The 26,809-nt window shown below is 39.3% G+C and overlaps 2 protein-coding genes across 2 annotated transcripts; both read right to left on the reverse strand.

Annotated features, from left to right (window-relative positions):
• Nucleotides 1-10,716: 10,716 nt before the first annotated feature.
• On the reverse strand, nucleotides 10,717-16,378 carry LOC120438869 (ATP-dependent DNA helicase PIF1-like). The gene is made up of 5 exons (XM_039609364.1): nucleotides 14,088-16,378; nucleotides 13,883-13,973; nucleotides 11,952-12,424; nucleotides 11,766-11,856; nucleotides 10,717-11,386 (listed from the first exon to the last, which is right to left on the reverse strand). Exon 1 carries the CDS (start codon nucleotides 16,216-16,218, stop codon nucleotides 14,734-14,736), a length of 1,485 nt encoding a protein of 494 aa, XP_039465298.1. The 5' UTR covers nucleotides 16,219-16,378; the 3' UTR covers nucleotides 10,717-11,386; nucleotides 11,766-11,856; nucleotides 11,952-12,424; nucleotides 13,883-13,973; nucleotides 14,088-14,733.
• A 4,051-nt stretch (nucleotides 16,379-20,429) lies between these two features.
• LOC120433367 lies at nucleotides 20,430-26,310 on the reverse strand. Its single transcript, XM_039599524.1, has 5 exons — nucleotides 24,211-26,310; nucleotides 23,940-24,011; nucleotides 23,479-23,550; nucleotides 23,075-23,155; nucleotides 20,430-21,515 (listed from the first exon to the last, which is right to left on the reverse strand). Exons 1-5 carry the CDS (start codon nucleotides 24,358-24,360, stop codon nucleotides 20,430-20,432), a joined length of 1,461 nt encoding a protein of 486 aa, XP_039455458.1. The 5' UTR covers nucleotides 24,361-26,310.
• Between the last annotated feature and the right edge of the window lie 499 nt (nucleotides 26,311-26,809).

Genomic DNA, 26,809 nt, shown 5'->3' on the forward strand with positions numbered 1-26,809 from the left:
ACAAGTCTTCAGCATTGATTTTCTTTTGATAAATGATTAATTCTATATTAAAAAACAAATACATAATAATCTCCTAATTTTTTATCAAGTACAAAGTAGCTGCTTACCTTCATTGTGGGTGCAGTCCCTAACATCCCACTGTTGCTTTAGGTTATTCCAGCAGTGTCTCTCTGATTACTATAATGAAAGTAAAGTGACTATTCTTCAAAGATTATTTCCTAAATGAAAGCTTAGCTGTCAAAATGAAACTGTCAAACTAGACAACCAACTCCCCGACTCTTGTTGTTCGTTTTTTAGTTTTCAGGGGTGAAAAAATGAGTAGTGGTCTAATTTAGATATATGTAAAACATATATAAATATATATATTTCAAAAACAAGACAAGAAGAGAAAATTTGAAAACTGGATTTTCCAGAATAGATGGAAGGACATAATTAGAAAGGGAGAGATTCAAGGATTCAGGAAAAACAAAAGGCTGCTTTCATGATGAGCCGTATTAAAATGCCCTTTGTACCATATTTGATACATGAGTTTCTGAGACCTCTAGCTCATTAACATGATCAATACTTGTCATAATTTCAAATTGTTATGGACATAACTCTTTTTTTTGTCTAAAATTAACATTGTTGTTAACAAAAAGTTGCCAAAGACGTCCAATGTATCAAATGCGATATATATAAGGTTATAAGGGTTAATAAACATCTCAGTTCCAAAAAATCTGAATTTTCTGGCTATTTTTTGATGGGTTGGGTCTTACAGGGTTAATACCTTAAGTGTAGCTGTTAATTGATACATTGGTACATGCTGCAGTGGAGTGTACGACTGTACTAACCTGATTAAAAGCTGTTTCAATATCTATTAATAAACAAAATTAAATATATACATAGTATGTGTATGCATATGATGGGGCTTGTGGACCAAAAATGCCGGAGCCAATTTTTTGTCCCAGTCCAGCCCTGGTGAAAACCCAGCCCATTTCAATCATATGTTTTATATTACTGGATCATAATAAACAAGATAGATTGAGTTGAACTTTAATTAATTAACAGCATGTAAATTAAAGTAATTTAATTAATAATTAATAAGTATTTGCTTTACAATAACTTACACAAATTACCGCACTGCAGCACTAATTTACATACTGTAAAAATAATTATTACGACTTTGGAAAAGAGAATACTAAAGCTCATAAGACTTAAGTTTAACTAATGGGTAATTATAGGAACATGGCACCTGTAGCACATTGAGCAACATGTATAAAGTTGGAATGGGCTGAAAGCATTAACAAACAATCAACTTCTTAGCATTTTTTGCATTTATAGCATTTATACTTGTGCAACAGTATTTGCTGGCACATCACCAAGAGGTGCATGTCAGATTCTGTGTAGGTAATGCAGAAGCATAAATTCCCTAGGTTCGCTCCCAGTGGTCACTGTGCCAAAGGTGGCTTCACAATGGCCTGGAAAAGCAGTTTTGATGGTTCACTAGCTAGTTGTTTGTTTGTTTTTTTTGTTTGTTTTGTTTGTTTGTTTTTTTGTCTTCCTAATCGTATACATAATGAAAGCATCACTGATGAAAAAAAAAGACTATAAAACAACCTACCTTTATAGAAGATTTCTGATCACGGCAAAAATGCTGTTCTCTGATCCAGTGTTTGTTTGTTCTTTTTCTTTCTTCTTTCCTGTTTTCTAAAATATTCACAGTAAAATTGCTGTTCTGTTTCTATCCATGCAACAGTCTACTGCTACTGTCCCTATAGCAGTGCACTGATGATGATTCTGAGCTCTCCTTTTATATTGTTAGGCGAATACTTTCACTTTCACTCAGGTGAGGCAGCAATTTTTTTTTCACTTTCACAGTCACAATCAACCAGTCAAGCTTCAGTTAATGATAATGAGGAATTTTAAGAAAAAGTAATAGTATGAAAAAAAAGCTTATATTTGAATGAGATCAGCAAATCTTTTCCTCATATTTGACTGATGTTTTTGTATATGCAATTGCATTTTCATTGAAACTGTGTAGTAGTTTTAAAAGTGCTTCAAAATGATTGCCCAAATAGACCACATTTGACAAAAGTACTCAGTGTCACTCTCAGGAGCTCACTGAATTCTAGCGTGGTACCATGGTAAATGCTGTGATTAAAAGTTAAAACAAGATATGTACATAACTGATCGCAGGAATAACCTCAGGAGAACAAAGCATCACTAAATGTTTAAGTCAGCTAGTTTTCACCAACTTCACAGTCAGAGGTTCTGATATGTTAGTCTCTCACATGAAATAATTCAGTTCAGTTCAGTTCAGACACTGACAAAAAAAAAAAAAAAACCATAACATGCTTAGCAGGGTAGGACTCACAGATGTGAAAGAGCTGAAAAAGTTGGTCTGCATTCCAGCAACAATTAGCTGGGGCTTGTGAGTTTGTGGCACAGACTAACTTTGTCATCCAGGAAATGCGGATAATAAGGAAACAGTTAAAACAACACTGAAAAAAATAGTTTTCCCTTTTCTTATTTTTCAGTTTATACATCCTTGATTCCTTTGACTTCATTTCCTTGAGGGAGACAAACTCACTTTACCAGTTTGTCTACCTCTAGTTCACAATAACAATTGGTGTGCTTACTAACATTGATTGTCTTTTTATTAAAGGACACCATTTTTGGAAGTGCAGTGATTAGCACTACCACCTCAATTCAAAACCATGAACTGGCTGGGAGGTATGGATGGATGGACGGATGGAGGTAAAGAAGAGAGATCCGTTCAATGTTTCTGTCTCACTCAAAGGGCATCCTATTATAATTTAGCCTCTCACATTTCAAGGCAAGCGAGCTAATTATTCCAGTTGTGGATGAAAAATATGCCCCGGGCTATTTCCAATAAGTCTCTGTGCCAAGGCAGTGGCCACAGTGGGCTACAGAGCAGATGTGCTAGCCATCCACCAATATCAGAGGCAGTTCCTTCACCCTGCTCAGGACCAAGATTTGCTCTGGAGAATCGTGGTCCTGTGTCATGGGTAAAGACAGATAATCAGGTTGAGACTAAACTATTTATATGTGCCACTTCTTTTTATTGTTCATCCTGACCAAGAAATAAATAAATAATATAAAATAAGCTTTAAGCAGATTGCATTTTATTTTAGGTGTTAAATGCAAACTCTGATAAAGGTGAGCAATAATAGCGGACATTTTCTTATGTTTTCTTATGAGACATAGTGATTAATGTGCACTATTTTGTGTCTAAATTTCCTTATCATGTTTTATTCATTGCTTGTATCACTGCAGATAAATAGTTATCACTGATTGTGAAAGAAGACTATAAAGAAAACCTTAGCTGTCAACTGATTACCCTGGGGAGTGGAATCTGGTGGCAGATTAGGAAGCTGGGTAGTGAAAGTGTGCTGATCTGGCAGAGGCCCTGGTCAGGGATCTTCAACTAAACCTCCGTCAGATCTTGAACTGCATTATGAGGTAGACTGGGGACACTGAGGTGGTTTGTGTCTGTAATGGCAACAATCTCCAAACCAAATGGTGAAAGGAGCCAAAGTAGGACAGGTAAGCTTGGTTAGCTTGTAGGCTTCTGGAAGCAACTAACACTGGTTGGCCTCAAAGTGTTTCTGGCAAACTCACAAACAAACCCCCACAAAACGAGAGAAGAGAGAAACGAGATGATAGTTCCCATGGTGAAGTAGGGAGGAGTTGTCTGGTATTCTCTTGCTGGACAAGCCCGGTGCAGAAGATGAAAGTGAGACACTGGACTGAAGACCAATAGGTAAGCCAATTTTAAACCACTGCTTTCGTCCAACTTTTTCACCAATAAAATAGGGACTGCAATTCTTTCCCTTTTGTCTGCTGCCAAACGGAGAGGTCCATGGCTCCATGTAAAAATCACTTGAGAAGCTGCATGGTTTGCAGGCACTGAGCTAAGAGGTGGCTGTGACCAATATCAGGCACCAGTTATCATGTCTACACCGGCCCCTGCACTTTTCTTTATACTGATATATCTGCAGGATTCTAAGTAATTATTAAATCAGTAAGAAACTAAAGATTCTACTAATACCAAATAAAAGTTAAACCCAACACTACTATTATGAGGGTCCCCGAAAAAAAGTCCTTCTTACCCTGGCTATGACTTAAGATCTTGTCCATTAAAATCAAAAACAAGATCGGAGACAAGAGGCAACCCTGGTGGATTTTAGCACTCATTGAAATGGGCTTGACTTTGTGCCAAGTATGCAGATAGAGATGTACTCTGTCTTTTCCACTATGATTGAAGAGGCTCCTGCCCCATGTGACTGTAAATTTAATAAGTGGGTAAAATATGATGGGTGGGAGAAATGGGTGTGCAAGATTCTTTATTTGTGACATGCATAGTCATACAAGTACAACACATAGTGAAAGCCACCCTGAACTGCTCCTTGACTGTGCAAAACGTTATGAACAATAAGTAATTTTATATTAAAAACCAAAATTGTACATTGTGCAAATGGAATGTTAAAGTGCTTTGTGCCATATTAGCACAGCAATTTATTGACAGAGAAATGAAAGTAGATTGAACAAAATGACCAAAGTAATTTAAACAAAGTAATTGAACAGAGTCACCAGAGTAATATTGTGTAATGTAAAGAGAGTGATCAGAGTAAACGGTAAAGCACTCGAGACCATCAATGTAGGTGTTTGGGAAATGCAGTCAGCAGCAGGATGAACCTCAGTGAGATGTCCTAGTGAGCTGAGGTCAACTCGAGCCCGAATTTCTCACCGTCTTTATACGTGTGTCTCTAGTCTTCAAATACTTGTTTTTTAAGGATAAATAGAAAAGCTGGCCTACGGGGAAGCCCCAGCCAACAGGTAGTTGCGGCTTTTGAGTTTGGGCCAAAGATGGACTAACTTTGCCATCCAGGAAATGCAGATAGCAAGGTAACAATTTATAAAATGCGGATTAAGATGCTTGCTCCTCTTCTTATTTTTCAGTTTGCACATCCTCGATTCCTTTGCTTCATTTCCTCGAGGTAGAAAAACTCACTTTACCAGTTTGTCTGCCTGTAGTTCACAACAATGACTCATCTGTTTACTAACATTGCTTGTCTTTTTTTTTTATTAAAGGATATCATTCCTGGCAGCATAGTGGTGTGGCACTATCATATCACAGGTTCAGAATTTTAATCGAGTAGCTGGCCGGGTTGATTTGGTTTTGCATGGATCCCGTCCTGATATGCCAACTTTTCCCCACAGTCCAAGGACATGCAATTTAGATTAACTGGTGATTCTAAATGGGCTGTATGTGGGTATAAATCACCGTCTGTCTCTCTGCATTGGCCACATGATCGACTCTTGTGACCATGAATTGGATAAAAGGAACAAAATGAATGAACTGAACATTTTAGGCTTGGACCAAACACAGAATAACTTTGACATCAAGGAACTGCAGATAACAAGGCAAAAGTTAAACAATGCAGAAATAAATTTCCCTCTTCTTATTTTTCAGTTTGTACATCCTTAATTCCTTCATGCTCATTTCCTTACCTCTCTCTTTGAACAGATGAACAGATGAGAAATGGAAAACATGAATATCAGGCATTTAAACAAACAAGATGTTTTTGCGTTAGAGCCATCATCATCATCATCATCAAAGCAACGTCAGCTGAATATGATGTTTGGCCCAGCTGTACATGGTTTTGTTACAGCAGAATAATCCTAAAATATTTTATGATTTCAAATATCAGATGTGACTGAAAGATTAGAGTTCTCTTCTAAGTCCCTGTTAGTAAATGCTTTATTAATTGATCAACATGCTGTGTTACTTTTGCCATATCTGGCTGAAGAAACTAATCAACAACCCTGAATCATAATGAATGAAGCAGGAGGAGGCGTGGCAGGAAACTTTCACTCTGGCTTTGTGCACCGTAACCGGAAAAACTGCTTGAATTTTTGTAAGTCCCTTACTCAGAGCTTTTTTTCTGATTTTGCAGATCTTTAAAAGCATAGTGGTGTAATACTAAACCATAGTAGTTTAATTTTAATTTAATTTTAATCGAGTAGTTGGCTGCATTGATTTTGTCTTGCATGGATCCCCTCCTGATGCACCAACTTTTTTCCAACTTGAGAGGAAGGAATACACATGGGAACTAGACGGACTTGGGAGACAACAGGAGGAGACACAAAGAAAGAGAGAGACAGAAAGAGAGGGACACAGAGGAAGAGGAAGAGATTCATGGTGGGCTTGGGAGAACATACATGAAAGCACAATACAGACAGGGGAGACATAGAATGATAAAATAAGGGGGACATGTAAACAGGAAAGAGAGACGAGACACAACGACATGACTATGAACAGACACAGAGGACATGACAGGAAACAGGGAATGAAACAGTGACAAAAAAACAACAATTCTGTTTTTACAGTTTTCTGTGGAAAAATAAATATGTTGCACAGGAGATGAGTTGGCCCATCATTTCAGCGGTGTAACACATACTATAACTAGAAAAATTTGCATTTCCTGCGAAAATGCTGTGTGGATGCCTTAAAGCTGAAGCTGTCTGCTGAAAAGCTGAAAAAGATGAAAAGTTGCAAAAAGTTGTATGGTGGTGAAAAAAAAAATGTCACTCTGAGCAGGATTCGAACCTGGCCCTCCTGGGCACAAGGCGGCTACTCATCTCACTGTGCCAAATTCACTCTCACAAGGTAAGAGATGGAGAGACTGACAATTTTGCTAAATGAGCAGAAGCTGCTGAGAACTGTGCTGAGAAGAAGTGAAAAGGCTGAACATTTTGCAGAAAAGAGGTGAATCAGCAGAATTTCTGCAGAAAAGAGGTAAAGAAGCAATAAGTTGCGCTGAAAAGAGATGAATCAGCAGAATTTCTGCTCAAAAGAGTTTTTTTTTCTGAAAACAGCTGAGATTTGTGCTGAGAAGAGGTGAAAAGGCTGAACATTTTGCAGAAAAGAGGTGAATCAGCAGAATTTCTGCAGAAAAGAGGTAAAGAAGCAATAAGTTGCGCTGAAAAGAGATGAATCAGCAGAGTTTCTGCTGAAAAGAGTTTTGTTTTTCTGAAAACAGCCAAAAAGCTGGAATTTGTGCTGAAAAGGGGTGAAAAAATGAAAATTTTGCCTACAGGGTGAAAGAAGCTAAAGTATACCAAATCAAAGTATTTGTGCCAAAACATAGTGTTTCTGCCATATTGTGCTACTACTACATTACAACATGAATACGGATTAAAGATGAAAGAAACTGGCAACAAATTCCTCCACTACAAACCAGTCTGATACCACTTCTTTGCAGCGTTCACGTTTACTAAGGCACTACCCAAAAGGCGCCACGAGAGGGCACTCCAACACAAGAGATGAGGTGAATGAGCAGAATTTCTGCTGAAAAGAGGCAGAAGGTTCTGTATGTAGAAAAAGAAACACTGTTGAACCATGTGTGAAATAAATAAAGAAATGAAATGAAAGAACAACCTGGTTCTGCTCAAATTCACCAATCAGAGGTACTGCCTCAGTCTGCTTCATCAGGCTGTGTACTTGTTTCTGCCATGGAGCGTTAACAAGAATCTGAGGTCCATATTAGAAAAGCTGCTAAAATCATAAAACTTTGCAGAATTGTAATAAATTAGCAATATAAATTACAGGTCTGTGATAGTGTATAAATTTGTAGTGAAAAAAAAACATGTGGACCAAGGTGGGATTGAACCCACGACCTTGGAGCTGCAGAGCCGTGTCATTACTGATTGCGCCACCTGGAAAGGGGGCTGCGGTCTGAAAGACAGAGACTTGAGGAGTCAGAATTAGATCGCGGTGAGAGGCGAAAAACGCCGTTTTTTCGAGTTACAAAACGTCGTGTAACTCAAATACTAGGAGGGCTAGCATAATTCTTGTACTGGGTGAATCAGCGGACTTTGGTGTATTTTGACTGCGATTTTCATTGCTCTTTCTACCTCCGTCACGGAGATATGACGAGAGAAGAAACGGCTTCATTTCCAGAGTTTGAAGACTGAGAGGAGGACAGATTTCCACCCCTCAAACAAACGTAATTCATTGCTCAACGGTAAGATAATTGTAAAAACTGCTTCCACTGTGAGTGTCAGCAGTGTCTGAAGATATATTGGCACAAGCCTCATGTCCTAACTTTGCTTTGTTAAAGAGATATGGCGATTTGAAAATGCCTCAAGTTTCAGAATTTCAGCTCTGAATTTCAAAACCTCCCCATAGACTTTGAATGGGGAGTATTGAGACCTTGTGTCACTCCGAGGCAAATTGCGAAAAAACGGTAAATCTCACAATAAAGATAGTGACATTGTCTGAAAGCCAGCAAAAATACCTACGTTTTGATGTATAATTTGTGGGGGTTGAGTGGAAATTGAGTGAGTAGCAAGAAGTTGTTTAGACATGAAGAGAAAATTCAGAACGAACCAGCACTCACTCTGACTTAATTGCATAGCAACCATAGCAACGCATGTATTTTCTGAAAAGTCACAATTTTGCAACTGAAAACTTAAAGAGAGATAAGATTAAAACGGTAGAAGATCTGAAAAAGCTGAATCAGACAGGAATAGCCCAATAATCTGAGAACATTTTAAAGTTTGAATGGAGTTTCTAGGTGAAAGCATGAGGACGTAGTTAAGTTTCAAAGACAAGCAAGTTTTAGCAGAATTGTGGAAGTTTCCCATTCATTTCAATGGGACAAATTAAAGGAAAAAAGTGTAATATTTTAAAAAGTATAAGAGTAATAAACACCAAAAGTCATAGCTGGAATTAGCAGAAAGAGCAGAACAGTTTAGAGTTTGAACGGAGAAAATCGGCTGAAAACTGAGGGAGTAGTTAAGTGCCGAAAAACGTACGGAAGCAACTTGCAGAATAATAAAGAACTAGAAAAATTTGCATTTCCTGCGAAAATGCTGTGTGGATGCCTTAACGCTGAAGCTGTCTGCTGAAAAGCTGAAAAAGATGAAAAGTTGCAAAAAGTTGCATGGTGGTGAAAAACACATGTCGCCCTGAGCAGGATTCAAACCTGGCCCTGCTGGTCTCAAGGCAGCTGCTCATCTCACTGAGCTAAAGTCACTCTCTCAAAAAGAGGAGGAGAGACCGACAATTCTGCTAAAATGAGCAGAAGCTGCTGAGAATTGTGCTGAGAAGAGGTGAAAAGGCTGAAAATTTTGCAGAAAAGAGGTAAATCAGCAGAATTTCTGCAGAAAAGAGGCAGAAGGTTCTGTATGTAGAAAAAGAAACACTGTTGAACCATGTGTGAAATAAATAAAGAAATGAAATGAAAGAACAACCTGGTTCTGCTCAAATTCACCAATCAGAGGTACTGCCTCAGTCTGCTTCATCAGGCTGTGTACTTGTTTCTGCCATGGAGCGTTAACAAGAATCTGAGGTCCATATTAGAAAAGCTGCTAAAATCATAAAACTTTGCAGAATTGTAATAAATTAGCAATATAAATTACAGGTCTGTGATAGTTTATAAATTTGTAGTGAAAAAGAAAAAAACGTGGACCAAGGTGGGATTGAACCCACGACCTTTGAGCTGCAGAGCCGTGTCATTTACTGATTGCGCCACCTGGAAAGGGGCGGCGGTCTGAAAGACAGATACTTGGGCAGTCAGAAAATAGATCGCGGTGAGAGGCGAAAAACGCCGTTTTTTCGAGTTACAAAACGTCGTGTAACTCAAAAACTAGGAGGGCTAGCAGCATAATTCTTGTACTGGGTGAATCAGCGGACTTTGGTGTATTTTGACTGCGATTTTCATAGCTCGTTCTACCTCCGTCGCGGAGATATGACGAGAGAAGAAACGGCTTCATTTCCAGAGTTTGAAGACTGAGAGAAGGACAGATTTCCACCCCTCAAACAAACGTAATTCATTGCTCAACGGTAAGATAATTGTAAAAACGGCTTCCACTGTGAGTGTCAGCAGTGTCTGAAGATATATTGGCACAAGCCTCATGTCCTAACTTTGCTTTGTTAAAGAGATATGGCAATTTGAAAATGCCTCCCGTTACAGAATTTCAGCTCTGAATTTCAAAACCTCCCCATAGACTTTGAATGGGGACTTGTCAGACCTTGTGTCACTCCGAGGCAAATTGCGAAAAAACGGTAAACCTCACAATAAAGATAGTGACATTGTCTGAAAGCCAGCAAAAATACCTACGTTTTGATGTATAATTTGTGGGGGTTGAGTGGAAATTGAGTGAGTAGCAAGAAGTTGTTTAGACATGAAGAGAAAATTCAGAACGGACCAGCACTCACTCTGACTTAATTGCATAGCAACCATAGCAACGCATGTATTTTCTGAAAAATCACAATTTTGCAACTGAAAACTTAAAGAGAGACTAGAAAGGGAAAATTTCAGAAGAAATTTTAAGTGTGCCTATGCTACTGTCAATGAGTGTAGTTTGCCTTTAATGTGGTTCAATTAGTGCCGGTTGCCATTTATAACACTAGAGGGAGCAAGATGCAACATGAGCATAGTTTGCTTTTTATACCACAAGAAGGAGGGAAATGGAATACAGCTGATTTTCAACTTAAAGCAAAGTAAGCTGTATTGTGATCTCTGTTATATGCGGCATACAGAGATGAGAGAAAGATGCTCCAGTTACATGATTACAAAATAAGTTAATAGATATAAAAGAAAATAAATTATGCTTTAGTGTCAGGTGTTCAAGAGAAGTTACAATTTAGATTTTACAGTTTTGAGTCGTTTAAAGTGGTAGAAAAAAGATGTCCATTAAGCGGTATTCAATTTGTATTTCAAAGGTATTTTAATGTGAAAGGGGAAAATACCAAATTATGAAATTTCCCGATGTGGGACTAATAAATGTATCATGTTATTCAAACAATATTTTGTACAGATACCATTTACAATAATGTATGACATTTAAACATGATATTTAGATTGTGGTAAATAGCAAAGCAATATAAAATAAAAAAGGAAAAGGAAACCATTCAAGTAACTTTATATTATGAACTGAAGAGTAAGGCAAAAGTATAAATGAAAAGCATACAAGCATTAATGTATATAGATAAACCCAACAATCATATGACCCCCTATGAGCAAGCACTTTGGCGACAGTGGGAAGGAAAAACTCCCTTTTGACAGGAAGAAACCTCCGGCAGAACCAGGCTTAGGGAGGGGCGGTCATCTGCCGCGACCGGTTGGGGTGAGATGTAAACAAATCCAAAACTGTCCACAGAGCTACAGGGGGCACACTGGGATCGCAACAGCAGCCATAGAGGGAAACAGATTAGAATGTTCTTCCCAGTACTGAAGTGGGTCGGCTTTTCTTATGTGTGCGTTTTTCTCTGAGAGGTAGGTCTCCACTTTAGTTTCTGTTGATGAGGCACTCACGGATACTTCTGGATAAGGGTCATTTGGAAGCAAGTGGTTGGCTGACTTTGCGAAAACAGCTAGAAACAGATAAAAGGAAAACACAATTTAAAACAATAAAACAAGAGACATCACAAAGCGCAGCTCTTCAGTTAGCAAACTGGCAAGTAATGAAGTTCTAAAAAATAATTGGGAAAACAAATCTAACTTTAGAACTAAATGACCCAAAACTAAATTAAAAATGAAGTAAAAAAAGAAATTGGCTTAATACTGGTGTCTTCTGATGAGGAAAGTCGCCATGCGAGGTAAAAACCACACGTGGCTGTAATTTGGTGGCCTGTATACAGTTCCAATCCAAGCATGTAGTTGGTTTAAATGGGTTTAATACTGGTGTCTTTTGATCACTTGACTGTATATATAAACCTGTTGAACCAAAGGTGCATTTTAATTTCACTATACCTGCCCATCCTTGTAGCCGGTCTCTACTAGCGTGGCACAGTTTCAAGATTAGTGTAGGGCTTCTCCACTGCCTTCACTGGACAGAACACATCTGAGGAGTTATGAATGAATGGATGAGATTATAGTTTGTTTCAAACAATATCAATAAATGTTGCAATGTAAAGTAAGAAACAAAAATACAATTACCTGTTATGGCAGGGATCCCATCAGGTGCAGTTGCAGTCTCTCTGTTCACGTTTCTGGTCAGCTCTTCAATGGATGAGAGCGCATCAGCAGTCTTATCTATCAGTTCCCACTGGTGAGCTGTCCTTGTTGGTGGTAGAGTGTGTTCAGAAAAACTCCCTTGTAACAGGAAGAAACCTCCGGCAGAACCAGGCTTAGAGAGGTGCAGCCATCTGCCGTGAGCGGTTGGGTGAGATGTAAACAAATCCAAAACTGTCCACAGAGCTACAGGGGGCACACTGCGATCGCAACAGCAGCCATAGAGGGAAACAGATTAGGATGTTCTTCCCAGTACTGAAGTGGGTCGGCTTTTCTTATGTGTGTGTTTTTCTCTGAGAGGTAGGTCTCCACTTTAGTTTCTGTTGATGAGGCACTCACGGATACTTCTGGATAAGGGTCATTTGGAAGCAAGTGGTTGGCTGACTTTGCGAAAACAGCTAGAAACAGATAAAAGGAAAACACAATTTAAAACAATAAAACAAGAGACATCACAAAGCGCAGCTCTTCAGTTAGTGAAATGGCAAGTAATGAAGTTCTAAAAAATAATTGGAAAAACAAATCTAACTTTAGAACTAAATGACCCAAAACTATATTAAAAAGGTAGTAAAAAAAAAGAAATTTGCTTAATACTGGTGTCTTTGGATGGGGTAAGTTGCTATGTAAGGTAAAAACCACACGTGGCTGTAATTTGGTGGCCTGTATACAGTTCCAATCCAAGCATGTAGTTGGTTTAAATGGGTTTAATACTGGTGTCTTTTGATCACTTGACTATATATATATATATATATATATATATATATACATTAGGGCTGCCACAAACGATTATTTTGATAGTCGACTAGTCACCGATTACTTTTGCGATTAGTCGACTAATCGGATCATGCATCCATTGGACGTAAAACGTACAGCTTATTGCACCAGCAGCATCTGCTCTTATATAACATTAGCTTACAGTTTTAAGTGTTTAGGGTATGTGCTAACTAAAAATAAAGACAAGATGATAGTTTATTAAATTTAATGAGATTTACAGATTGTTTCGGTAAAGTTTAATAAACTCCTTGCTATCTAAAATATAACGGGACACCGGAGTATATTCTCGAACATCTCACACTTCTGATAATCAGTTGTCTGCTTGACGTTTATTCAGTCGTGTATAAACTATAACTTTAATCTCAGCCAAACCGATTTACTCAGGAACAAATAAAATACTCAAAAAAAGGCCAAACAATAACATTTTTAAGTTATCTAACAGACTTATATATGTTTAACCTGAGTAGCGAAAAGACAGTGGTGGGTTTGAAAACGATTTGCCGGGAGTCCGGTGTTCTCACGGGCTCTAGTGAGCCTTGCCCCGGCTAGCTATCGAGCTAGTGGGTGACAGACGTCTCCGAAAACGTCGGAGCGCTTTTGAAAATATGCAGTGTCTTGATAAACTGAGCAAATATTTGAGGTTTACACAGCTACATTCTCGCCTGAAAATATGTTAAACGTTTATTTTGTGACCCAGAAAGATTAATAAGAGTAATATTAAAACTAACTAGCTGCCGCCATTGTTGAAAACTGAGCAGGGCCGCGCTATGAATTCTGGGACACTGCTGCTTCTTCTTCTTCGGTGTAACGGCAGCTGGCATCCTTGTACATGCAGTGCTGCCATCTTCTGTTTCAGTCCGTTATTACACTCTTAAATCCTACTACTTATTCCTGCGTCTTTTGTGATCTTACAAAGCTTCAAGCGATGCGTCGACTATTAAATCAGTCGTCGACGATTTTGATAGTCGACGTAATCGTGACTAGTCGACTAATCGTGGCAGCCCTTATATATATATATATATATATATATATATATATATAATATATACCTGTTGAACAAAAGGTGCATTTTAATTTCACTATACCTGCCCATCCTTGTAGCCGGTCTCTACTAGCGTGGCACAGTTTCAACATCAGTGTAGGGCTTCTCCACTGCCTTCACTGGACAGAACACATCTGAGGAGTTATGAATGGATGGATGACTTAATGAATGGATGAGATTATAGTTTGTTTCAAACAATATCAATATCAAATGTTACAATATAAAGTAAGAAACAAAAATACAATTACCTGTTATGGCAGGGATCCCATCAGGTGCAGTTGCAGTCTCTCTGTTCACGTTTCTGGTCAGCTCTTCAATGGATGAGAGCAGTCTTATGTATCAGCTCCCACTGGTGAGCTGTCCTTGTTGGTGGTAGTGTGCTCAGTTGCAAAGACACTAAGATCACTTGGCAAGTCCATATCCTTCACAACCTTGCAGTCATTTTGTGTTAGTGAATTACACAATAAATGGGGTTGTGATAACTGTGATATGTATTCAGAACACCTGATTGGAGGCAGGCGTATGGCTGTGATATGTAAAGGTGATCAATCAATGTGTGTTTTTCGGTAGTTGCAGCAGTAATAAGTTGTGCATATCCTCTTGACTGAAACAGTTCTTGGATGGGTTTTTTCTCTGCTCATAAGGTCCTCATTGAAATCTCCACAAACAATAATTGGTTGGCAATTCATCATTTCAATGAGTCCAAAAGACATTGCATTTGTGGTAAAAACCTCACGTGGCTGTAATTTGGTGGCCTGTATACAGTTGCTATCAAAGCTGTGACTGGCGATTCAACCTTGATAACAACAAATTCAAGGTCAGTCACATTTTGCAGGTATTTTCGAGACTCTGCTATAAGAACTGTTTTGTAGTACATTGCAACTCCACCGCCATTTACCTTTGCCATGTCTGTATGGTTTGTGTAAGAGACGTGTCTGTTGCGTGTGGCCATGTTGTACTGTTCCAGCTGGAAGCGGGAGAAACTGATGATCCAGACAAGTGAGTTTCTGTTATGCATAAAACATCAGCAAGGCTGAGTTCATGATGGCATCTCATGTCCTCCATGTGAGTTGGGAGACCTTGTGCATTGTGATGGATAATTGTCAACGTGGGGACTGTGGGAACAACTGATTTTAAGAATTGCAACAGTGGTCTTGCATTCTCAAATGATGCATGTCTCATATTTTTGAGTGCATCTGTGATGGCAGGATCAGCATAGATTTTCCTTTCATCAAAGTCTGTGATGTACAGTCCTTTAAGTGAGGTTGTGCGGCTGAGTGCAACATAGGCCATTCCAGGTTCAAAAACACGCTTCAAACATACTACTGCTGATTCCATTGTCATGCCTTGTACTTTGTGAGCTGTACATGCAAAGGCCAACTTCATTGGAAATTGCCTGCGAAGAACTCCTTTTTTACTTGTAGATTCTTCACATTTCTCAATATATACCAGGTTGTCTGAAGATCCTTGTATTTTTCTGCGAAATTTTTGCCCAGAATTTTGATTGTCCAGTGTAAGTCCAATGAGATTCACAGTTTTTGGTCCATCCTGTGTGGTTGTCACAATGTTTGTGATTGTTCCAAATGTCCCATTAACAAGCCCATCTTCAACATCCAAATTTCTAATAATCATAACACGCACTCCAGGTGCAGCTTGTATGTTATCAGGTAAATCTCTTTTGTTGCCTTTCATCATATCTGCCAGGAGGACCATCTCACCCGTCCGTGGGTCTTTTCTGTAGTCTTCGGCCTGAATATTTATGATATCAGAATGAAGCGCAGTTACAGTTGCTGAATTGTGTTTGTCAACCTCTTTGTTTGTAGCATAAATGTGTAATACATTAGATGGACAGTCTTTTATGTCATGGATAGCCTGTGTGAGCAAGGCTTTATCATTGGCTTCAAGAGAATCTGTTTTTTGCTTCACTCTTATCCTGTTCAGAACTTCAGCAAAAGAATGATCATCTTTCTGTCGCATGATTTCTCTCAGGTTGACCATGTGGAAATAGTCTTTCCAGAGATCAAGGACATTGTCCTCGTACACACAGAGTGGTTTGGCTTTTCCAAGGGGTGGCAGCTGGTAAAAGTCTCCTACTGCAAGGATAGACATCCCACCAAAAGGCTTCTTGTTTCCTTTGATCTGCTGAAGTCTCCAGTGGATGTAGGCAAAAAGGTCTTTAGAAACCATAGATATCTCATCAATGACCAGAATCTCTGCATTTGAAAGTGAAGCTCTCACTTCATCCAGTGCATTCCCCAGTCCCTGATACGGTGGTTTTAAAGATTTTGGCAGCTTTAGCAGAGAGTGCAGTGTTTTCCCAGATATGTTAAAAGCTGCAGTGCCAGTAAATGCAGTCAGCAGGACTGCAGGGTAGGACATGTCTGCTTGGTCACGGAATCTGGGGAGTTGGTGCAAAATCTTTGTTGCCTCCTCATATATGCACTTGATAACATGTGATTTTCCACAGCCAGCTCCTCCAGAGACAAAATAAAAGAACTGCTCAGGACAGTGACCCCACACAAGTTTGAAACACCACTCACGCACTCGCGAGAATATGGATGCTTGGGTTTCATTCAGACTTTGGTACATTTTTCTGACAAAGTCTGGGCTCAGCTTTGGTGCTATGATTGCTGGCATGGCTCCACTGCTGCTACCACTGACTTGGTAGTCTGGAACAATGTCCATTTCATTTTCGTTAGTGTCATGTCTGGATTGTCGTTGGGCCACACACTCTAAACGATCTACTTCAACCTCAGGTGCAAAGGTGTTCCATGCATTGATAAGTGGGCCTTGTTGTTCAATCTGTTCCAGTGCCCTTTCCATTGTTTTGCCATGGCTTTCATAACGCTTTTGTTAAAGGTAACAATTGGCCGCACTGCAAAACCATGTTTTCCTCCACTTTTGTAGAACTGTTCGGATGTGGGGTATTTTGTGTTTTTAAGGTCATCATTTGATCGATGTGGAAAATAAAGTTTTAGTAGTCTGCTATAAAACTTCTCTGGTTGTTTCTTTTCTGAGAACCGAGGATATCTGATTATTGCAGGTTTCCCTCTTGTTCTCTTTTGAATATGACCCATGTTATTCAAAAGAGGGATGGCATTTTTTGACTCTGTTTGACGGCTGTAGAGAATCCTGTACTCTGAAGCAAATTCAGCCAAACACATTCTTTCAAACTCAGGTGTTCTGGGTCTGTTTGCATATTTTTCTGGCAATCCAGACATCCACACATTTTCATCATCTGGTGCCATGCTTTGCAACCTGCTCATCGGGAGACTCATTTTCAGGGCATCATCATCAGTCTGTATGAACACCACACTGCGTGAACACTTTTTTAGTGGCAGGCTGCATGTCCTTGCCACAGATTCTTGGGCACTGACTTCTCTGTGTTTAGCATATGCCTGCATTATCTGTTTCATTTCATCTCTTTCATTGATATTGGACTTTTTTACCTCCTGGATGACTCCATTAAGAAATTGTGTCATCTCAAATTCGGGTTTAGAGACATAAGACATCATGTACATCAGGCAGCTGTAGTCATCAATGACATATTGGATGTCCATGTTGGCATTCCAGGCCCTCAGCAGATCTGCATTGTATGCATTCACCCAGCAGTCATTAGGTTCACGCTTTAAGAGGATGACATGGCCATTGCTTAAATTGAAGACACAATCCAAGTACTGTTCATAAGTTAATTTGCATTTGTGAAGCAGCTCAGACAAGTCTTCAAACGAGGAATTTGGGTCACAGAGCAAATCTCTCAATGGCTGGAGTTTTTCTTTGGCCTCTTTCTGTTTTTTTGCGAGAGCCATTTGTCTGTTTTTTTGCTTTTGTTTTTCATTTGTGCCTTTCTCCTTACTTGTGCTATGCTGCTTATCATTGTGATCATCGTCATCATCTGGGCTTGGGAAAGTGATCATTGTTTGGTCTACGGGTAGTTTGGGGAACCCAAACCTACATGACACATTACCTTTTTTACAGGATCTGGAGTGATTTCTGGTGTGGACTTGAACCTCAGACACAATTTTGTGAAGTTCAGGATCGGCATTTTGGTCAGGCATCTTACATGTGATGTACTTGTCAATAAATTTGTATACGTGGTCTTCAAGGTCACTTCCAAATTTAGGTGCATCTTTGACCCAAACCAGTAAATGGATATGAGGGCTACCTCTGGCCTGAAACTCCACTCGATAAAAGTAATCTTCTACTTCACCGATGGGCTGTGCTGGGGACAGGATCAGTGTTGTCATTAGTGCATCGACTCTTTTTTCAAACAATCGCATCACAGTCACAGGGTTGCTTCGGAGAATTTCACACTTTGTGTTCCAGTCAAGTTGTGAAAAATCCACTTGTTCACCTTGTTGAGTTTTTATGACCTCAACAACCTCAGGCCATCTCATTTCAGCAGCTGAAAATGTCAGGAAAAAGTTGGCTTTCTAACTGTCTGACCATAGCATGGAGATCTTTCAGTGCCTTCTCCCAATAGGCTGGAGTACCTCTCAGAGGTTTCATGAAGCGTGTTGCATCTTTGTTATTTATCAGTCTCTCCACTTCGTCTTTATTTTGAAGCATTCTGTTACAAATTCTACGTCCATCCTTGGTGATTGCCTTACCTTTGCGCAATTGGATGGACATGCTGTTCAGTAGCCATGTGTGTTTCTGTTACAAACTGTGCAAAGAATAGGTAGCTTTGGTCAGTTGCAAACCGTGTATCTGCAGAGAACAGCCATGTATTAAAATACATGCTTGGGGACAGTTTGACTTGTCTGGCTTCATCTAATGTGTTCTGTCCAGTTGGGAACTGCACAGGAAAGGCCATGGCTTCAAGTTTAGGAACAGAGAAGAAGCCAACAGGTCTATTTCTTTGGGCGGGTGCAATGCTAAATATTCCTTCACCATATGATAAAATGTCCTGTGCTATATCTGGTGGTTGCATACAGGTGTCTAGAACAAGACCGGGGCGAAGTTCTTCCTTTTCTTTCTCCATATCTTGTAAGGGCTCTCCATTTGATTGTTCAGGCTCCAATAGTTCGTTTACATCATGACATGGCTCAAGTATTCCAGCTGTTGTATCCTCAGTGGTTCTTCTTTCTGGTAGAATTTGGTTGTCGAAGTTTCTGGGCAGTACATCTTGAATATCTGCATCAGCAGTGTCATGTTCCGTCTCGATTATCTGATTATTTGTGGGATCAGCAAAAGTTGCGTCATCATCAATAGATACATCTTTGTATTCTGAATGCATCTCTTTTAGCTTTGATAAGCCTGCTAACACATTCTTCATGTTCACAGTGTAGAAGTGTTGGTATCCTTTGAATCTGATGTGTCTTTTCAGTTGTACCTGCAGGAGCTGGGCTTCATTGCAAGGTCTGGGAAGAGAGTTTACTGTGGTTTCCACATCCGACGGTACACAAACAACAGCCCCATGTACGGCTCTTTGCTGTCCTTTTGGTAATGCAATGATTTTGGCAAACGGGAGAATTTTAGCAATCAGTTGTCGTTCTAGTACATTTAATTGACTCAGTTCAATTGGAATGGGTGCTAGTGCTAAATTGTTTGCCTCTGCGATGGAAGAGATCTTTCCTCGTTGTAGGTGGCTGTCACAGTTGTAGCAAATCCACTCTTGCATTCTTTGTTTTGGAAAGGTACAATTAGCTGTACATTCACTATCACAAACATGGACAAATTTTCCTGTCAAGCAAGTGTCAACAACGTGACTATTTTTAACATACTTTGATCGTTTGCAGTGTTGAACTTGATTAGGAAACAGAGTTCTGTGGCACACCGTACAGACATGGGTGGGTCCTAACTTAATTCTTTCACGGAAAGCTAATGTGGCTGCTTGCATCACACTATTCACTACAAGCTGGGGCTGTGCTTCAGACTGTGGACCCTGCTGGAATTGTGTTACTAGTCGTCTGTATTTCTTCTTTATTCTCTGTGCACACAACTTTTTATAAATGGCGAAAGATGCAGTGGTAGCCATTTTGTGTCTCTGGTACTGGGCACAGCGCTGTATATGGTGCAGTCTGAATTGTGAGTCATTGTGGTACCTGGCATGAATTGATTTTTTTTGTTTGTGCCTGTAGTTTGGATCCGATGCATATTTTGTTCTTATGTATGCCTTCTTCCTTTCTCTGACATGATCCTCTTTGTATTTCTGGTCCATATATCGTTTCTGTCTGGTTTGAAAGCTGGCATCCGTGTTGTACCTCTGGACCATATATTGTTTCTGTCTGGTTTGAAAGCTGGCATCCGTGTTGTACCTCTGGACCACATATTGTTTCTGTCTGGTTTGATAGTCAGGATCTGTGGTATATCTTCTGATAATGTAGTTTCTCATTTTTTGTTGAAAATGATGATCACTTTGGTATCTCTTCACCTTGTGGGCTTTTACTTTTTCTTGAATATGAGGATTTGCATAATAATTTTTGGCTGATAATAGTCTTTGTTTACGGTAATGACAGTTTTCAGCATATTGAATTTTCATAGTCTGTAATCTTTTCATTCGAAATTCACGACAGCAGGCATATCGTTCTCTTTCGTGTCTTTTTTTGTTTGTCTTCTTTGCCACTTCTTCAGTTGAAGATTTGTCTTTAGCTTTTACATACTCCTCTGACTTTTTGAGCTTGACGAATAGCTTTCCCACGTCGTCCTTTATTTAATCTGCTCACATTTCTTGCTTTTTGGTGGGTTTTATCTTTTACTTTATCTCTTTCATTATTGAGGCCAATTTCTTGTTGTTCTTTCTGGATGTTGCTTGTTGGATCAACAGATGTTTCAAGTTGATGTTCACAAATTTGATTTGAAGCCATTTTGTCTTGTTGTGGGTTTAAAGCACTTTCTAACATTGTCATGTAGGTTTGGGCTGATTCTGGTTGAGGCACTTGCACAGTGGGATTTGTGATTTGTGGTTCATTTTGTGGTGATGTAGCTGTTGCTCCTGGTGTTGCTTGAGTTGACTGTGCAGGCTGTTCGTTGTGAGTGCTGACTCTTTTGAAAGAAACAGGCACAAACTCATATCTTGCATACCTGCCTTGATTTTGGAAAAGGTTATGCAGGTGGGTGATCAGGTCATTCACATGAGTGAAAGTGAGCATGACTGCTGTTCCATTTGGCTGGGGTAAACCTGCTGCACTTCTTGAATGTGAATCAAATAATCCATACCTCCCAGATTTGTCACGGAAAACTGCAATGCACTGAGGCGAAACCATGAGCAAAGCATAGTTCACATCTGTTGACAGACATACAAGGCGACTAGCAAGAGGCAACCACCATCCTTTTCTTTGATAAGTTTTGTCCTCTGCTTTCAGGTATCCGTACCTTATGTTGTCCATTTTCACACTGTAGACATTTATGTCAGCATGAACTTCTTTGGGCATGTCCTCCATGGTCAAATGATCTTGTGTGTAACGCCTCTCCTGCTGAAGATTTGTTTTAATCCAACAGTAGAGTGCATCTCCCTGTTCAAGCACCTTATCAAGTCGGGCTGTGTTGAACTGGTGTTCCTCATTAAGGTAGGCCAGGAATGTGAGGGCATTACATGTGCACTGATGATTTCGAGAGAATTCTGTGTACCTTTCATCACTTTGACAATGAGTTGCACTGACACACCAGAAGTGCTGAACTGCGTTGCTCTGTAGCTCCTCTGTCAGTAGTTGTTCATTTATGTTGTGGAAAGGCTGATCAAGGAATGGTAAAGGTGACATGTTATTGTTTAGTATTTAATGATAAGCATTTCAAGGTTGAGCAAAAACATATGCAACTCTTGGTACAATGATGTAAGACATTTTTTAAGTGGCAAGGGTTGTATAAATAAAGATTTTCTTTAAAGAAAAACATTTTTAACTATGGTAAAACAATGAAGCAATGTTCAGGCAAATTAAGCCAAATTATATCACTCCTCAAACATATTACAGCATAATCTAAAGATACGCAGCATCAGATAAGCCAGAAACTGGTAGAAAGAGTGTGACAGGAAAAGTGAGAGAGAGCAGAGGTGGGAAGTAAAAATGACGAATATTTTAGATATCTGCAATTTGCTTGAGTGCTGTTTTTTAATGACCTTTTATAAAAGTCATATCTGTACTTTCTGCTCCTTATATTTTCCAAGCAGTTAATTACTTTACATATAACATATTAGCTGTTTCCTAAAATGTCGGCTGTATCCTTCGGAGGACCCGACCTACGCGGTCTATGTGGGGCGGGTCCTTCGAAGACTGAGAAGGCCGGAAGTACGAGGCTGTGAAATGGGACGGTCTAGCCTGCAGATTTGCGTCACCACTGTCTCGGTGGAGTTATCCAAGTGACTTATATATCATGTTTAACCTGGGTAGCGAAAGAGCGGGCGTCTGAAAACGATGAATTTACGAGTCTGCTGCTCTCGCCGGCTGGAGTGACCATTGCTGCCGCGCCCCCCCCACCAGCTTGGTATCGAGTGGGTGGGTAACAGACGTCTCCGAAAACGTCAGCACACTTTTGCAAATATACGATAGATAAACCAAGCAGATATTTGTAATTTACACAGCTACTTTTTTCGCATGAAAATATGTTAAAAGTTTATCTTGCGACCCAGAAAGATTAATAAGACTAATTTTAAAACTTAGTAGCGACCGCTATTGTTGGCAGCTGGAATTTGACTGGGCCACGCTATGAATTCAAATGCGGCCTCCGGAGGATGCAACCAACGTTTTGGGACACAGCTTTTATTTTAGGTTGCTGCCAGCCTTCAAACATCTACTAAATTGCAGCCTAAATACAAACATATGAAAGGAAATCATGTTTACGTATTATTTGTAAGAGGATCTCAGATGCTCTTAAATCAGATGTAATTCATTCACAGATTTCAGATTAAACCAGATTGTTCTGTACATGTGACATAGTTGTGTTACGTTTTGTAAAGAAAGTACACAAAATTCAGTTACAGGTTAAATGTGATAGAAACAAAATACATTGACATCCATCTTGATAAAAGATGAGTGTCACAAAGCCATGTTTGTATTTATTCTGAACAATATATATAGAAATAGATAAATAGACAGACATAAATAGCTGTTGAGATGTCTGCATTTTAGGAATGTGATGAAAGACATTGACAAATGTATATGTTTAGTCTAACATTTTAGTATATTTAGTACGAGTTAGCAAGCATACTTAAGGTGAAAGACTAAATATCAACCCCGGTGATTATACAGCAAACATCACATGTATATTAATTGGTTATAGACATTTGTGGGCATACCTTTTTAGGTGGAGAATTTGATGCCGTGTGGAAATCATCGGTTGCCCGGACTCGTTTTGCTGGTGGACGAGTTTCTGAACTCTGATAATACAGTTAATCAAAATGAGAAAACCTACTAACAGATTTGAAATAGAGTGTAACACTGGATACTTTAAAGAAAACATGAAACAGTAGCGGTTACTAAACTTACAAAGCAATAAAAAAATTGAAGCTGTTTGCATAACTACTAAGAAATTTGAAGGTTAGTGTAACTTTAAAAACTTTAAACAAAACTAACAGAAGCGAGAAAACAAAATTCTTACTGTTTGCATAAGGCTAACATGTAACCATATGTCTTTAACATTTAATGGTAATGTAACTGTCCACTATAAATCCTTAATGGAGGAATACCGTTTTTAATTTACCTTGCTGCCTGGAGGACATAAGGAGGTGGGTCTATTCTCCGTTTCCAAGGACAAGCTGGCTGGTGCTGTCTGCTAACCCAAACAAAAAAAGAATATAATGTTAAGACATTAAGTGACCTGACACTTTAATTTCACTTTACAATGCAATGCATGGCATGAACTGTTATGCCAGTTGGGTAACATTACAAGATAGAAATGGTCAACTGTATGGGTAAGTGTAAACTTAACTACAATGTCGTAGCTGCACCACGGAGCAACACTGTAAAGTTCACTAAACATACATGTTTTAAAGTCATTATTCAATTGTTAATTATTATTATTGTTAAATAAATATTGTCAAATAATGGAGATCTAGATTTCAGTGAAAATAATTGTGATTATCATTTTTGCCATAATCGAGCAGCCCTATGGGTGGGCATACCTTGTAATTTCTTAATAGAGGAATATTTTTTGATATTTACCTTGGTACCTGGGGAACATAAGGAGGTGGGTCTATCCTGTGTTTCCAAAGATAACCCGGCTGGTGCCGTCTGCTAACCCAGGAAAAAGGGTATAGAAGACATTAAGTGACCTGACACATTCATTTCAGTTAAATGTTCTGTATACCATGCACTGTTACGCCAGTTGTGTGACATTATAACAAAAAATCTGCATGGGTAAGTGTTCTTAACTGTCTCAAACGTGTTTTGAAAACTGTTCAACTGTCTGTGATCACTACCATATCCTCATTACCTGGTCAGATGGAAAACTACTGACTGCCTCATCTTGGTTGTGGCCAGTGAGCATTGGGACAGCAGGATCGACCAGGTCAAGTGGTTTCCAGCGCTTCTTTTGTGCCTGGGATCTTTTATTTTTTCTCGGCATCTGGTAGAATGTCAACATAAAAACAGAATATTAATTATTGGCATTTCAAGCAATTTGTTATTTTAACCCTCTGATACATTGACAGACAAGATGACTACAAGAACAAAAAAAAAATCTCTCTTTTCTTTAAATAGACATATTGATAGTGTCACTACCCGGTCTTAAGGCTTTGTTAAGTAAAGTTCCATAACAGTTTGTATATTGTAATTGAGAAAGTGATTACCTTGAAAGTTGGGAGGCAGACTTGTTGACCAAGACAGTTACTTCGTTTTGGTGTACAGTAATTGGGAAAGTAATTACCTTACAAAGCTGGGAGGCAGTGTTGTTGCTGAGACGCTGTTCGAATGCCAGCAGCAAGCAAACCCAGATGTTCACAGTCCTACTTAACACCTCAAACTTTTCAAACAAATCTTACAAGAACATTTGGCAAAGTGATTGGCTTGCAAACTTAGGAGACAGTCTTGTTGCCCACAACAGTTTTGTTATAGAGTAATTGGAAAATTGGGTACCTTGCAAGGCTGACAGGCAGTCTCGTTGCTGGGAGGCGGTCTTGTTGCTGAGGCTCTGGCAGAATGCCAGCAGCAAGCAGACCCAGATGTTCACAGTCCTACTTAACTCCTTAAACTTTGCAAACAAATCTCACAGAACAATCAGCAAACTGATTGGCTTGTAACACTGAAATGTAGCCTTGTACTGTCTGGTTTAAATTTCCTACTGAGAGACAAAGAGGAACTTTACTGTTTGGAAGGGAGTAAAAACACTGTACCATCTAATCTTAAAAGTTTTAATTACAAACAACAGCTCTGGAATAAAATGACATCCAGCGCTAAACACACCTATTTTTTTTTCTAAATATCAGCTGAACACATACATAGAAAATATAAGGGGGGGCACTTACCTTGGCTGAATCAAGAGTTGATGTATTAAAGGCTGCTGTAGTTAATGCCTTATAAAGACAGACAAAGAGAGGTGTGAAACGTGACTACAACGGAGCTATTGTTTCGGACGCGGTGAGAGTCGCATCTTAAAAGGTTTAATTACAAACGATACCACTGGAATAAAATCACAGTCATTTTGTAGATATCAGCGTCAAGACACAGAAAAGCACTTTTAGAGGTCAATTTCAAAAGCAGAGGAGGGACAGAAACGCTTCCCTTAGCTGACTATCCGCTAACTGGCTTTAGCATCGTGCCGAACGTGCCGAAACAAAGAAATCGATAAAGAAACACATAAAAAAAAAAAATCACTTTCAAAGCTAAATTTCAAACCAGAGACACGCTTACCTTGTCATAGTAAATCACTTTCAAAATCAATTTCAAACTGGGAGACGCTTAATATCCTCTAACTAGCCAGCAACAAAACACCACGAGACAAAGAGACGTGTGAAACGCGACTGCAACGAAGCTATTTTTTGAGAGTCGTATCTTAAAAAGGTTTAATTACAAACGATACCACTGGAATAAAATCACAGTCATTTTGTAGATATCAGCGTCAAGACACAGAAAAGCACTTTTAGAGGTCAATTTCAAAAGCAGAGGAGGGACAGAAACGCTTCCCTTAGCTGACTATCCGCTAACTGGCTTTAGCATCGTGCCGAACGTGCCGAAACAAAGAAATCGATAAAGAAACACATAAAAAAAAAATCACTTTCAAAGCTAAATTTCAAACCAGAGGGAGAGAGATACACTTACCTTGTAAAAGCTTACGGTGTGTCTTAGTAAACACTTCAGAAAATCACTGTAAGTTCAAGTCCAAAGCGGAGGAGGGGGGAAAGACGGGTTACCGTGAAACGATAGCCACGTTGTCTTACAAAAGCACGTCTACGGTCAATTTCAAAGCGGAGGAGGGGCGAAGAGACGCGCGCCGTTGATAGTGTCGTCATTGCCTAGTGTCGTCATATGCTAGCGGTGCTAGCGGCAGCTGGCTAGCTAGCCGGCTATCTGCAAGACGTAAGAGAACTGTCGCTAATATGGGATGTCTTGATAAAACGAGCAGATATTTGAAGTTTACACACCTACATTCTCGCCTGAAAATATCTTAAAAGTTTATTTTGTGACCTAGAAATACTAATAAAAGACATAAAACGAAGTGGTGGCCGCCATTGTTTACTCTGGAGAGGTGTGCTATGGATTGTGGGATATGGAGTTTTCCGTTACCGTAACTATTCAATGGTTCGCGCAACCTTAAAACTTCCAATGGTTCCTGAAAGCAGAGACGCTGTGCGTGCCATTGATATTGTCGTCATTACGGTAATCCAAATAAGGGTAGACAGGCCGTACCACTCCCGGCATACCACTAGAGAGAGCCAACACACCACAAGAGAGAGCCAACACACCACAAATGAAGTTTGAAATTTGTTTCAATGGGACCAAAAGATGGAGCCAACACACCACAAATGAAGCCTTCCCATTCATTTCAATGGGCAAAAACTTGCATTAAAATATTCATATTTAAAAAACTATAGAAG

The sequence above is a fragment of the Oreochromis aureus genome, linkage group 3 (genome assembly GCF_013358895.1).
Source record: "Oreochromis aureus strain Israel breed Guangdong linkage group 3, ZZ_aureus, whole genome shotgun sequence".
Classification (NCBI taxonomy): Eukaryota; Metazoa; Chordata; class Actinopteri; order Cichliformes; family Cichlidae; genus Oreochromis; species Oreochromis aureus.

Bases quoted from the DNA above. Each gene is read 5' to 3' on its own strand.
- LOC120433367 (XM_039599524.1), bottom strand. From the start codon at position 24,360: ATGTTGACATTCTACCAGATGCCGAGAAAAAATAAAAGATCCCAGGCA. The intron at 24,012-24,210 runs GTAATGAGGATA...TTCCTGGGTTAG, and splicing joins GTAGTTTTCCATCTGACCAG to CAGACGGCACCAGCCGGGTT. The intron at 21,516-23,074 runs GTATGCCCACAA...TTCCTTGATCAG, and splicing joins CAAATTCTCCACCTAAAAAG to CCTTTCCACAACATAAATGA.
- LOC120438869 (XM_039609364.1), bottom strand. From the start codon at position 16,218: ATGTCCTACCCTGCAGTCCTGCTGACTGCATTTACTGGCACTGCAGCT.